A 13,290-nucleotide genomic window follows, 5' to 3' on the forward strand; every position below is an offset into this window, starting at 1 on the left:
AAACTTCCCCCCATTCCCCTCGACCCCAGACCCACACTGGTCTCCCCAGCGAACTTCTATTCATCCCTCAAAACCCTCTCTGAGAAGGTTTCTGTTAACCACCCCCTCCATGAGCCCCCTAGCTTCTTCCCACCTCCCCCAACCCTTCCCGGCCCTCTTCTCCAGCCCTGAGCACAGGGTTTTCTGGGGTCTTGTTGCTTTTTTTTTCCCCCCAGCTGTGTCCCCACCAATCCAACTTGGGAGACTTCTTACAGCTTCCTGGGAGTATGGTCCCCCTCCCCTCCCCGCCCCGCCCCTTCCCCAGGGTTTGGAGAGAAAGCGCAGGGTGCAAATTGGGGTGGGACAAGACCAGGGCTGGGGGGTGGGGTGGGGGGTGGGGCCGCCTGGCGGCTCACCTGGGCCACACCCACAGCCTCGGGGCGGCTGTGGGTGCGGTCAGTAGGGGTGTCCCAGGTCTTTGGGCCGCTTCAGCTGCACCTTGAGCCTCTTCATGCCGATCTGGAAGCCGTTCATGGCCTGGATGGCGGTCTGCGCGCTGGCGGGGTTGTCAAAGCTCACGAATCCTGCGGAGACGGGGAGAGGGACATGCTGGTGGGCACGGGGCGGGGGGAGGGGGGGGATGTCCGCTGCTCAGGGCGTGGTCCTCGGAGGACAGGCAGGCTGGCTGGGGACGCTCGGCAGCAGCCCTGGCTTCGGGACTTGGATGCCTACAGGGGCGGGAGGCTCCCTCCTTACCCCAGTCAACCCCCTGTCTGACAATGGCACCTCCAGGTCCCATAAGACTCCCCCTCCTTCTAAGCTCGGGATGCCAACCGAGAATTCTCCCCTCGAATAGTGGCCTCCTGTTAACGAGGGTATGGACTAGTTCCTTATTGGAGAATCTTCTACAGGACCCAAGAATATCTTTAGAGGCTGGAAGGTTTTTTTTTTTTTTCCCCTGCACAAAATAGATGCAAAAGCTGTTTCTACGTTGGCTGGGTATGACAGTTACGCCTGTAATCTCAGCACCTGAAGAGGCTCAGGCAGAAGGATCCTGAGGTCCTGGGATGCACAATGAGGCCTTATCTCAAGACACCAAGGGCTCAGAGTGGGGCTCAGTGGCCGGAGCTTATCCCTCCCACGCCAAGGCCCTGGGCTCCACCTTAGCCTGGCAAAGCAAAGGAGATGTCGGTGTTGAATGAAAGAAGTCCTTGAACAGACACCCGGAAAATGTCTGGCACACAGCAGGTGCTTCCCGAGTGTGCATTCTCATTCTAAACTACCTTTCTGGCACAAAGTAGGCGTGTTTTGTTTTGTTTCTTTTGTTGGTCCTGGGGCTTGAACTCAGGGCCTGGGCGCTGTCCCTGAGCTTTTTCCTTCAAGCCTAGCGTTCTACCGCTTGGAGCCACAGCGCCACTTCCAGTTTTCTGGTGGTTCACTGCAGATAAGAGTCTCACAGACATTCCTGCTGGGACCGGCTTCGAACCACAATCCTCAGATCTCAGCCTTCTGAGTAACTAGGAGGACAGGTGTGAGCCACCAGCGCCCAGCAAGATGGCGCTTTCTAAGTGCACCCAGTAGGCTCTTCGGACGTGCACAGGGCAGATGCTTCACGCGGGCGGCGGGCACTCACCGAAACACTTGCTCTGGTTGGTAGCCCGATCCATAAACACCTTGGAGGAGATGATATTGCCGAAGGGTAGGAACATCTGCGTCAGCTCCGTGTCGCCAAACTCCTGGGGGAGGTGGTAGATAAACAGGTTACAGCCTTCGGGACCTGCAGGTGGGGGAGAGAAAGACATAAAGCCCCCAAGGAGAGGAGGAGGACCCCGGGGAGGGGCGTGGAGGGGGTGAGGGCAGATGGGGGGGACGCCTCCCTGTCTCCGGGTGCCTACGACACCCTGCTGAAACCTCCAGCCCAGACCCCCAGAGACTCCCATCCTCCGGCCAGCACCAGGCCGCCATCCCCAGGACCATTTACAAGAGTCAGGTGAATTAGGTGAGGAACACGGAACAGACAGCTCTGTAAGTCAAGATGACGGTCGTGGCAAACAAGTGGGGATGAGCACCGCGCCTGTCATCCAGCTACTCGGGAGGCTGAGATCTGAGGATCGAGGTTTCAAAGCCAGCCCGGGACAGGAAAGTCCACGAGACTCTAATCTCCAATAAACTGCTCAGAAAGAGATGCAAGTGGTGCTGTGGCTCAGGTGGTAGAGCACCAGCCTTAAGCACAAAGAGGCTCAGGGACAGCGCCCAGGCCCTGAGCTCAAGCCCCAGCACCAGCACAATATGATGATGATGATGATAATAATAATAAATGGGGTGACAGACTGGGGTGTAGCTGTTACCAGGAATACACGGTGTTCATGATGCCCTCAGTTTGATCCTTACCAACGAAAAGAATATAAACTCAAAACTGCTCAGGTGGGAGGTATGGCTCCAGTACCAAGGACGTGGCTCAAAGCACTAGGGGCGTGGCCCAATAGATGGGCGTGGCTCAGGTTGGGGTGTGGCTTAAGCAGTGGGCATGGTGGAAGCAGGTGGGTGTGGCTGGAGCCATGGGCGTGGCTCAAAAGCGTCAGGGGCGTGGCAGGGGCGTGGCTCCATGACAGACCGCCTACCAAGCCAGCATGAAACTCTAAGTTCAAACTCCAGCATTACCCAAAAACAAAACAAAACAAAACAAAACTTGCCGGGCGCCGGTGGCTCACACCTGTCATCCTAGCTACGCAGGAGGCTGATATCCGAGGATCACGGTTCAAAGCCAGCCTGGGCAGGAAAGTCCGTGAGACTTTTCTCTCTCTCCAATGAACCAACCACCAGAAACCCGAAGTGGCGCTGTGGCTCAAGTGGTAGAGCGCTAGCCTTGAGCTGAAGAGCTGAGGGACAGCGCCCAGGCCCCGAGTTCAGGCCCCACGACCGACCCCCCAAAAAAAACTAAAAAACTAAAAATAAAACACAAATAGCAGTTTAAAACCTCAGTAATCTCCAGCCACAAACAGTCCCAAAACCTGCTACCGATTTCAACCCAAAAGGTGACCTGTGTCCAGCCCTGCTGCCCACAAGCTAGGGAACCTCTTTGTCCGCGATGAATCGTCTCCCCCAAGAAAATAAATCCGAGACTGTACGCTGCCAACTCAAACTGAAGCCACACCCCCGCCGCCGGGCCACGCCCAACACACTGGAACCACGCCCCAGGGTTTAGCCACGCCCAGTGCCGCTTGAAACATACTTGCCGGGCCTTTTGCCTACAGTCACCTACGCAATTCGGTTTCCCGCTCCTTGCTCTAGCGGACACCCACGCCCCCCACACAGCTCAGACCACAGGTGCACCCTGCCAGGCCCACCCAGGTGCGGGTTTTTGATAGAATCTTGGTAACTTTTTGCCCAGATTAGCCTCGAATTGCATCCACCTATCACACCCAGTGTCGCTAATGCTTCTTTCTTCTTTCTTTTTCTTGACTGTACTAGGGTTTGAATTCAGAGCCTTTCCTTTGCTGAACAAAGCACACTCCCTCCTCCCCCACTGATTATTTTTGAGACAGAGTCTTACTTTCTACTCAGGTTTGTGCCTAAAACCACCATCCTCCTACTTTATACTTCCAGTTGTCGCTGGGACGGCAGATATAAGCCATCACACCCAGCTTCTGTTGAGATGTAGTCTCTTAGGACTTTGCTGCCTTTGATGGCCCGGAGTCTTGATCTACCCAATCTCAACCCCCTATGTTAAGCTAGGATGACAGGTTCGTGGCACCACACCCTGCTCTAAGGCTTCTTTCTAATGTCAAGTTTGTTCCAACAGGCCTTGACTTATGACCGGGAAATTCTACATGCAACCTGAATTTTGTGTTGATGTACTATTTTGTTCCTTAAAAAGACACTTGAGTGAATGCAGAAAATTATACCCAGCTGAATAGAACATCATAGAAACACAGACCACACACACACACACACCTGTTCCCATCTGGGGTCGTCCTTTTCTAACTGATTTCACAGCCAGTCCACAGAACTTACACTGCAGCCCTGCCACACATGCAAACTCCATTTCTTTTCTTTTTGAACTCAGGGCCTGGGTACTGTTCCTTAGCTTTTCTTTCCCATAAGGCTGACCATTCTACCACTTGAACCACAGCCTCACTTCCGGCTTTCCGGATGGTTCATTGGAGATAAGAATCACACAGACTTTCCTGTCTGGGCTGGCTTCGAACCTGGATCCTCAGCTATCAGCCTGCTGAGCAGCGAGGATGACGGGCGTAAGCCCACCAAGGTCCAGCAAACTTCAGGTCCTTCTCAATTCACAGCATCATATCCATTGCAGGATGCATGCGGAGCTTCACTGCTTAATATGTATAAGCTGTGCAACTATTTCCTTGGGCTTCCTGGCTTGCTTTCTTCTTGAGCATGTTGTTGCCAGCTTTGGGATGTGACACTCACCTGTTGTCCCCTCCCAAGCCCTGCAGTTTGGGTTTTGAGATTTTGCACATTGTGAGGTGACTTCTTGGAAGATGTACTGGGGGAGGGGGGCATCACCAAGCTCTCCATCCACGGGGAGTGGGTCTCAGCCCCCCCACGGGGGTCCCTCCCAGTTCCAGCAGATACTAGGAGGAGGACACCTGGCTACCATCACCCCCCAAAAGAGGGGGGAGAAGAGATTTTATCACCTCTGGCGATGCCATTATGCGGTGGGGAAACAGAGGGGCTGTGCGGGGTCTGAGAAATCCCCCCACATTTGTCCACGGCAGCTGCCAGTGATGGCTTTAGGCATAGAGCCCCCCTGGAGACATAACTGTCTGGCCTAGGATCGGAAAGCAACTGTCCCCTCAAAGCCTGAGAATCGCCTCTAGCCAACCCCTCCCCCCCACACCTTGTTAGCATGCCCTATTATCACAAAAACTGGTCTTGAGGTGATGGGGGAGGAGGGGAAGCCGTGGAGGGCGGGGCTTAAGATCTGGGAGAGCGTTGGGGTGGGGCCATGACAGAAGGGACAAGACTGAGGGAGGAGGGCCTGGACCTTAGCTAAGAGGAAGGATCGTAGAACCAGGAACAAAAGGAAATGGGATGGGCGGGGCCATGGGCAGGGGGCGGAGTCACGGAGAAGGGCAGGGCCAAGGCGATCTTTCCCCAAGAGAGCGAAGGATGGGGTGAGGCTTTGGGAGGGGCGTGGCCAGAGCAAAGGCACAAGCGGAGGGGAGGGGAGGGGAGGAGACGGGGAGGGGAAGGGAGAGCCAGAACTCAGAAGACCACAGTCCACAGTCCAGGCCCACACTGCCACCCTGGCCTCCGGGGGTAGGGGGGCTTTTATGGCTACCCACCTTTCCCCAGGACACCCCAACTCCACAGTGGATGGATTAGAGGGAGGACGGCAATTTTGTAGGTGCTGAGCACCTATGCCACATGTGGGGGACAACTGTGTCTTAACTTTCCCATAACACCTCATGAGCAGGATGGACGCCCGTGTGGAGGATGGGGAAACTGAGGCACGGGACAGCTAGCCCGTCCGGATGAGGTTGCAGGTCAGAAAGGGTGGATTTAGACTTCCGCTCTTGGGCCTCTCCCTGCTCCCCGGCCCTGCCTCCACAGCCGCGGCTTTGCCGGGAAGGACTCAGTTTACCCCAGATGCCTCCTAGCGCGACACACCCCAACTTCCTAAAAACGTGTTCCTCTCCCAGTCCCCTGGAGAGGCCCGGCCGGGGCCGCGGCTATTCACCCGGGGCGGGCTCGGGGGGGGGGGGAGGAGGGGGGAGATTCGGCGTCCCGAGGACGGGCGGCGACGGCCAGCCGCTGGGCTTGGCGCGGAACTGCAGCCCCGGGTCCCCGGGACCGGCCGGGCGGGATCTGCAGGGGGTCGGAGGGCGGGGCAGGCGCCCGGGGGAGGTCGCGGCCGCCTCACCTTCTCGCTGCTGCTGCTGCAGGAGGGGCGGCGGCTGGGGGACGCTGTGCGCGATGGGCGTGATGGCCGCGGTGGGGTACATGGCTGCGGAGACCGGAGCAGACACCGGCGGAGGCGGGGCGTGAGGCCGGGCGGGGCGGGGCCACGCGGGGGGCGGGGCCGGAGACGTGGGAAACAGCGGGGGCGGGGTTACGTCTTGAGGGCGGGGCCTGGCGGTGGGCGGAGCCGGAGGCGTGGGAAAGGGTAGGACCAAATGCGTGGGAGAGTGGAGGCGGGGCTATGACTTAAGGGCGGGCCTGAAGCGGTGGGAAAAGGTGGGCGGGGCTACGAATGGGGCGGGGCCGTGACGGAGGGCAGGGACATAGGCGTGGGAGAGCGGAGGCGGGGCTATGGCTTGTGGGTGGGGATGAAGCTGTGGGAAAGAGCGGGGCCGAAGGCAAGGGAAGTGGGCGTGGCCACGTCTCCAGGGTGGAGTTTGGAGGAGGACGTCGGGGAAAGGGGCGGGGCTACAACAGAAGTCGGGGCCAACGCAGCTCTAGCGCAGAGAGAGCCCGGGCCTTGACTAAGAGCAATTACTCCAAGGGCGGGATCAGAGTGGAGTTAGGAACCCAGGGACACGAAGTGGGCCGGGCCATGAATAAAGGGGTGAACCACAGAACTAGGAAACAAGAGTAAAAAGGTGGTGGTGGGGGTGCATGGTTTTAGCAGGGCGGGGCTTTAGAAGAGACGTGGCCTGCTTGAAGGCAGGATGTGAGAGGAGAGAGGGAGAAGAGACAGGACCAAGAGCTAGGATGGACCAAGGCCACAGGTCCGCTAAGGGAGCCTCCCTAGACCAGGAGAGGGCAGGGCGTGACTGGGGGCATTCCTAAAGAGATGAGCTGTTCTCAGGACCAGGGACTGTGTCCCCCCCAGTAGGCGGGGCCAGGGGCGGGAGGAGGGGCCTGAGCATCAGAAGGCAGGATGAGGAGGTCCTGAGGGGCGTGGCCGCGGTGGGCGTGGTCGCGGTGGGCGTGGCCGGGCTGCCTCCCTACCTGTGTACTGCTGGACTCCGGAGAAGGCAGGGTGGAGCGTCTCGGCCATGGTGGGGCTCTGAGCTGCGGAGCAGACAGAGGGGCTGAGTGGGGCGGGGTGACGGAAGTCCTCTATCCACCTCCACCGAGACGCGGAAGGAGATCAACCATCATCACCCCCCAGTTTCACCTCTTTGAATGCATCTGACCACCCCCCAGAATACAAGCTTAGAGGGATAAAGACCCCCCCCATCCCACGCACACGGACACTCAGACAAAACAATGGTAGATTCAAATTGGGAGCCAGGTTTATCGGATTCCAAAGGGACTTCAGATGCCCCCGAGAGACCCTCTGAGACCTGAGACCTTCTGACTCCCACTAGGAAAAGTGAGGAGGGGCTGCCCAGGTCACCAAACTGGAGAGGTGTGGTGCCAGTCTCCATCCATGACCAACAGGAAAAAAAAAAGGCACAGGAAACAGGGCACGCAAAATCAAGTGAAATCCAAATAAGGTCTGGAATTTACTGTACCAAACCGAGGCCAATTTCCTGTTTTTATTTGTTTATTCTTGAGGCAAGGTATCTCAAGAGAGAGCCCAGTTTTGTCTGGACCTTGACATTTCCCTACCTTTTGCCTCCTGATTGCTGGGATTACGGTGTGAACACCCCTGTCTGACTTCATTTCCTGGTTGGGATGGTGCAGTATAGTCATCTACCTTGTTACCCCATAGGTTTTGATAAAGCACCACAAAACTGGCGAAACATACAAGGTTTTTCCCTCTAGAGTTTCCAACAATAATAATTTTTTTAAAAAGAAGACCAAATCCACCTCAAAGGTAGAAATGACTGAATTCACACGTTTCAGAAGATGCTTGTCTTAAAAGTATGGAAAGAAAAAAGTCGTACCTACAATTTATTAGAGCAGGGTAAAGCATGGTCTGAATTCATTTCAGTGAATGAATGTATGAATGAATGAAGTGAATGAAGAGGTATGACACCTTCCAGCATGGCAGCAGCAAGAAATTAAGATTTACAGCTCTGTCTTGTGTCCCTTGTGCTGTAAAGAGTTCATACTGGTTTTATGCTCAGTAGTTAATTCATCCTTTGATTGATGCTATTTGCCCCATTTCCTGAATGAGAATAATGGGAGCTCAGAGATTTAACAAGAAGTGAGTGAGGTGAGTCCCACCTGGAATCCAAGCTACTCAGGAGGCAGAGATCAAGAGGATCACAGTTCCAGGCTAGCCACTCATCTCAACCAATAAGCCAGGCACAGGAAGGTTAACCAGAGAACTACAGTTCAGTCTGCTACCTAGACATAATGTGAGCCCTTTTGTAAACAGTAACAAAAGTGCACAGGGCTGGAGGTATGATTTAAGTGGTGATTAGCAAAGCCCTGAGTTCAAGCTCTAGTACCTCCAAAAAATTAATCACGAAGCGGGCACTGGAGGCTCATGGGTGTAAGCCTGTCTACTCAAGAGGCTGAGGTCTGAGGATCACAGTTTAAAGCCAGTCTGGGCAGGAAAGCTGTTCTCTCCAATTAAACACCCAAAAAAGATGGGAGTGGAAGAGTGGCTAAGTGGTAGAACGTGAGACTTGAATGAAACAAGCTAAGAGTGTGAAGCCCCAATACGAGCATGCGCACGCGCGCGCGCGCGCGCACACACACACACACACACACACACACACTCAAAGAGAAAAGAAAAAGAGAAACCTGTGGAGAATCACTAAACTGGAATTCAAACCCAGAACCAGCTGGATGCAGGGCTGGGTATCTTCCTGGCCACAGCTGGTGCACAGCTGTGCACGTAGCTCAGACCCCTCCTCTTCTCTCCCTGGACACCATGGCGCAGGGACTTAGAGGTTCCTGAGGCACCACACCCACCCCTGCCACTCTCCTCCACACCTTGGAACCACCACCAATTACCTGGATAGGGCACAAGGCCATTGGCATACACGGTCTCCAGGGCGGGGTGCCCACCAGGGAAGGGCACAACTCCAGCAAAACCATTGGCGATGGGAGCCACCAGGCCGGGGACGGCGGTGCCCAGCAGCGGCGGCGAGTGCAACCCTGCGGGTGGAAAGGGGTCACCTTGGCCGCTCGCTGTGGGGAGGGCAGATCCCTCCCCAGCCACCCTCAGGGCCCTGGCAGCCGCTCACCAGAGGCAGGAGCGATGGGGGTGGCAGGCAGCCCATTAAGGCTGACGGCGCCAATCTGCTGGATGTGACAGGGTGAGAAGGCCACGCCAGGGCTCAGGTAGCTGCCGGAAGTGGACAGGACGGTGGTCTGCTGCTGCATGAGCTGGGGGGTGAAGAGGCGGTGGTCAGGAAGCTCAGTCCATCCCCCCCCCAGATCCTGGTTCACAGAGGGAGGGGGGAGGCCTGGTCTCTTAGTAACTGGGGTGGGGGAATTGCATGCCGGGTATTTTGCACTCAGGACTAGTCACAAATGGTGGCTCAGCCTGGGATCCAGGCAAAGAAGTGGAGCAGGGGCCAGTCTGGAAGGAAGACTCAGCCTGGGATCAGAGCTCAGTTAGAAACTGAGGGTCAGCCTGGGATCAGCGTCCATCCAACTTAGATCTCTGAGATCAGCCTGGATTTGGAGGCTTAGCCACAATAGCACCTAAGCTAGATTTGCAGCTAGGATCTGAGCTTAGCGGAAGGCTGGATCTTCATGTGTGATTAGAACTCACTGCAGCGTCAAGAGACAGCCCAAGGTTATGGCTCAGGGTTGAGGTTTCAGCCTAGGAGTGAGGCTCCATTGTTGGGCAGGGACTAAGGGTGGGGTGGGGGTGGGGATGGGCAGGAAACTGAGACTCAGAATCAGCCTGGATTCCGGGGTTCAGCCACAATCAGGACAGGATCCTAGGCGACAGAGATCTGGTAAAAGACACAAGCCCTTCCCGCTAGAACAGAGGGAGGAAGACTGAGCCGGATACCCAATATCGTCTCAGCAGCCCTGCTGGACCCAGAGCCCAGCCGCTGGGGTCACTCACAGCCTGGGCGTAGGCACTGTACGGGCTGAAGGGCAGGGTGAGGGATGGCGTCAGGATACCCAGCTGACCGACCATCTGTTGCATGCGCCGGAGTGTCCTCTCCTTGTCTGTGTCGGCAAACTTGACCACCAGGCTGGAGGAGGCACCCTGCCGGGAGGGAGAGGAGGCCAGGAGGTAACAAGGACTCTGGGGTCCCACAGAACCTTTCCAGTTCAGGCCCAGGAGCTGTCACACCCCGAGAACAGGTCCTCAGCTCACAGAGCTGGGACTCCTGCAGCAACAGAGTAGGTATTGAAAGCATCTCTAGCATGGCTGGGGTGCTAGGAGAAGCTGGGGAGCCAGGAAGCCATGTATAGTGGCTCATGTCTGTAATCCCAGCTACTCAGGATGCAAAGAGTAGGAGGATCGTGACAGTCTGGGTAAAAAGAAAAAAGTTATCAAGACCCCATTTCATAAAAGAAGGTAGGCATAGTGGCTCCTATCTGTAACTCCAGCTATATACAGAGGCAAAGGGAGGGTGGTGGTTGGTGACGGTGGTTCAGAACGGCACTAAGCAAAAGAAAAAAAAAATCAGAGGAGTGGCCCAAAGATAGAGCACATGCCTAGCAAGTGTGAAGCTCTGGGTTCGAATCTCAGTAGCACCAAATGACAACACAAGCAAAAACTACTTTTTTTGGGGGGGGCAGTCCTGGGGCTTGAACGCAGGGCCTTGGCACTGTCCCTGAGCTTCTTTTCATCAAGGCTAGCACTCTACCACTTGAGCCACAGCACGACCTCCAGCTTCTTCTGTATGTGGTACTGCAGAATGGAACTCAGGGCTTCATGCGTGCTAGGCAAGCACTCTACCACTGAGCTACCTTCCCGGCCCCAAGCAAGAACTCTTAATAAAGTCTCAAGACAAGCTTCCCTATCCTAGACTGTGGCTCAGCCTCCATAAGGGGCTCAGGCCTTATCTGTCCCCTCCTCACCCCCCCCACCTTGATCTATAAGAATATTTTCAAGCTGTAATCCTAGCTATTCAGGAGGCTGAGATCTGAGGATCATGGTTTGAAGCCAGCCTGGGCAGAAATGTCCGTGAGACTCTTATCTCCAATTAACCTTAGAAAAAGCTGGAAGTGGAGCTGTGGCTCAAGTGGTAGAGCACTAGCCTGGAGCTGGAGAGCTCAGGAACAGCACCCAGGCCCTGAGTTTACTTAAACCCCAGGACTGGCACGCACACACAAAAATTTCAACTGCCCGGCCTTGCTCTCTCCTTTGCTCTAAAATCCCCAGGGATCCCTATCGTCCTAGAAGAAAATCTGTGGTCCTGGGCTTTCAGCCATCGCTCTGCCCTGACCTTTGTTCTTCTCATGCCCATCCATCACACTGCGGACGCACACTCACACGCAACAGTGTCACATCAAGCACACACCCGCGCTGTTTGCTATGATACACCACACAGTTTGCCTGAATGTACCCCAGCCAGAATTATGCCTCCCCACCCCTACCCTGCCCCCCCCTCCATGTCCTGTCCAAAAAAAAAAGAGTCAGGGGCTCGCACCCTCCATCCCCAGCTGTCACTCACCGGCATGGTCTGGCTGCCGTGCAGGGCGTGGATGGCTGCCTGAGCCTCAGTGTGGGACGAGAACTTTACAAATGCACAGCCTGCCCCAAGAGAAGGACAGAGGTGAGATGTGACAGCTCACAGGACCAGGGGAGTGGGGACCCAGAGCAGGGGTACAGGGAGCCCTGGATGGCCAGAGATTGATCTTGAGGGGACAGCCAGCTGTGCACTCAGACACAGCTGGATAAGCGAGCTGACCCAGAGCAGACAGACACCTCCCAGCCAGCCTGGGAGTAAGTCTGACCATAGTCACCCACAAATGCCCAGCAATTAGACGCCCAATGTCTAGTGGGTGGGCACCAGAGAGCTGTTTAGACAGAACACAGTGCGCATGAGGCAGGTGAAGCCCCAGGGACAGGCATGTCCCCAAATCAGAACAAGGGCTGTGACATCAGACGTCACCCACCAGCACAGAGAGCACAAGAGTTGAGATGGCTGTCATCAGACTTGCACGATTAAAACCACACACCATACAGATGCACAGACACACAGTCCTGTTGGAAGTCAGGCAGAAATACATAGAGACCCCAGCAGACACCCAGAACACAGTCAGAAAAGCGACCAGAAACCCCCACACCAGAACAAAGCAGACGGCATGCCAGTGCCAGACAGGCAGACAAGAGGAGACCCCCGGACACAGGGCAGATTCAGCAGCGCCGGCTACATGGGCAGAGGCCCAGGCCGATAGAGACCAGACAGACGGACGGATCGCTCCACTTAGTGGAGAGAAATCTAGAATTAGACTGTGGAGAGATGGTTTGCACCTTTGGGTGGGTTGTCAGACCAGAACGCGCTTCACTGAACACTTTGGAAGGCTAAATACTATGTCAATTCAATTCAATTTCAAATAAAAGTTTGGCAAATAGAGACCAACAGGAACGGGCAGAGACAGGAGCCAGCCAACCAGACCCACGGAGACTCCACACCGAGCACTTGTGGGACGCTCAGGGAGCTCGGGATAGAAAGTTCTGGGAGCCCCCGACAGATGCAGAATCAGGTCTCAGCACTGCCCCCACCAGAGAACAGGCTCCGCCCACCGACGCCGCCTTCCCACGAAATTGGCCCCGCCCACAAGACCATCCTATTAGCTCCGCCCCGGGGCGGGCCCCTCCCCCTCCCCAGATGCCCCTCCTCCCTAGCCCCTCCTCTCCAGCCCCGCCCTCCATGCGTCCCTCCCTGTCAGGTTGGGGACTCATTCCTGCCCCCTCCAGCCCCTAGTCATCCTGCCAGCCCCTCCCAGAGCAAGATCCCCACTTATCCTCTAACCTCACTCCCCGCCTCCAGTCCATGTCCCGCACCCCTCGGCGCAATCCAGTAATTCTGCTCCACAGCCGGAGGCAGTCCCATAATTCAGCCCCACCCCACCGATAGGCTCCGCCCCCTCTCCAGACCCGCCCCCATCAAAAGCTCTGAAACACTCACTCTCCAATCACAAGCCTCCCACAGCTCCTGGATCCTCCTATCAACTCTACCCCGCTCCCTTAAAGGCCCCGCCCACTCTCCAGCCCCGCCCCGCCCACAGTCCTGGAACAGGACCATTTTGGCCCCGCCCACTCACTAGTCTTCCTACTACAGCCCCCGGAGCAGCCTTAGAATTCTGCGCTGCCTGTAGACAAGCCCCACCCAGCCTCCAAACTCACCCCTCCCACAACCCCTGTATTCCCATAGCTAGGCCCCGCCCCTTCGATAGGCCCCGCCCTCCCGTCAGCCCCTGATATAATCTATTTCTACACCGGCCCCACCCACGACCCCTGGAATCGTCCCATCTTTTGGCCCCGCCCACCGGCAGGCACCGCCTCCAAACAGGCCGAGC

General features: G+C 56.2%; 1 protein-coding gene across 1 annotated transcript in view; it reads right to left on the bottom strand.

Moving 5' to 3' along the window:
• Window positions 1-435: 435 nt before the first annotated feature.
• Celf5 (CUGBP, Elav-like family member 5) overlaps window positions 436-13,290 on the bottom strand; it is a 23,151-nt gene continuing 10,296 nt past the window's right edge. Inside the window, exons 4-11 of the mRNA XM_013022633.1 lie at window positions 11,439-11,518; window positions 9,875-10,021; window positions 9,039-9,180; window positions 8,806-8,949; window positions 6,901-6,963; window positions 5,870-5,953; window positions 1,613-1,756; window positions 436-563 (exon numbers count right to left, since the gene is read on the bottom strand). Coding sequence (XP_012878087.1) covers window positions 436-563; window positions 1,613-1,756; window positions 5,870-5,953; window positions 6,901-6,963; window positions 8,806-8,949; window positions 9,039-9,180; window positions 9,875-10,021; window positions 11,439-11,518 — 932 coding nt within the window. The remainder of the gene's footprint in view (window positions 564-1,612; window positions 1,757-5,869; window positions 5,954-6,900; window positions 6,964-8,805; window positions 8,950-9,038; window positions 9,181-9,874; window positions 10,022-11,438; window positions 11,519-13,290) is intronic.

The sequence above is a fragment of the Dipodomys ordii genome, unplaced genomic scaffold, assembly GCF_000151885.1.
Source record: "Dipodomys ordii isolate 6190 unplaced genomic scaffold, Dord_2.0 Scaffold64, whole genome shotgun sequence".
NCBI classification, from domain to species: Eukaryota; Metazoa; Chordata; class Mammalia; order Rodentia; family Heteromyidae; genus Dipodomys; species Dipodomys ordii.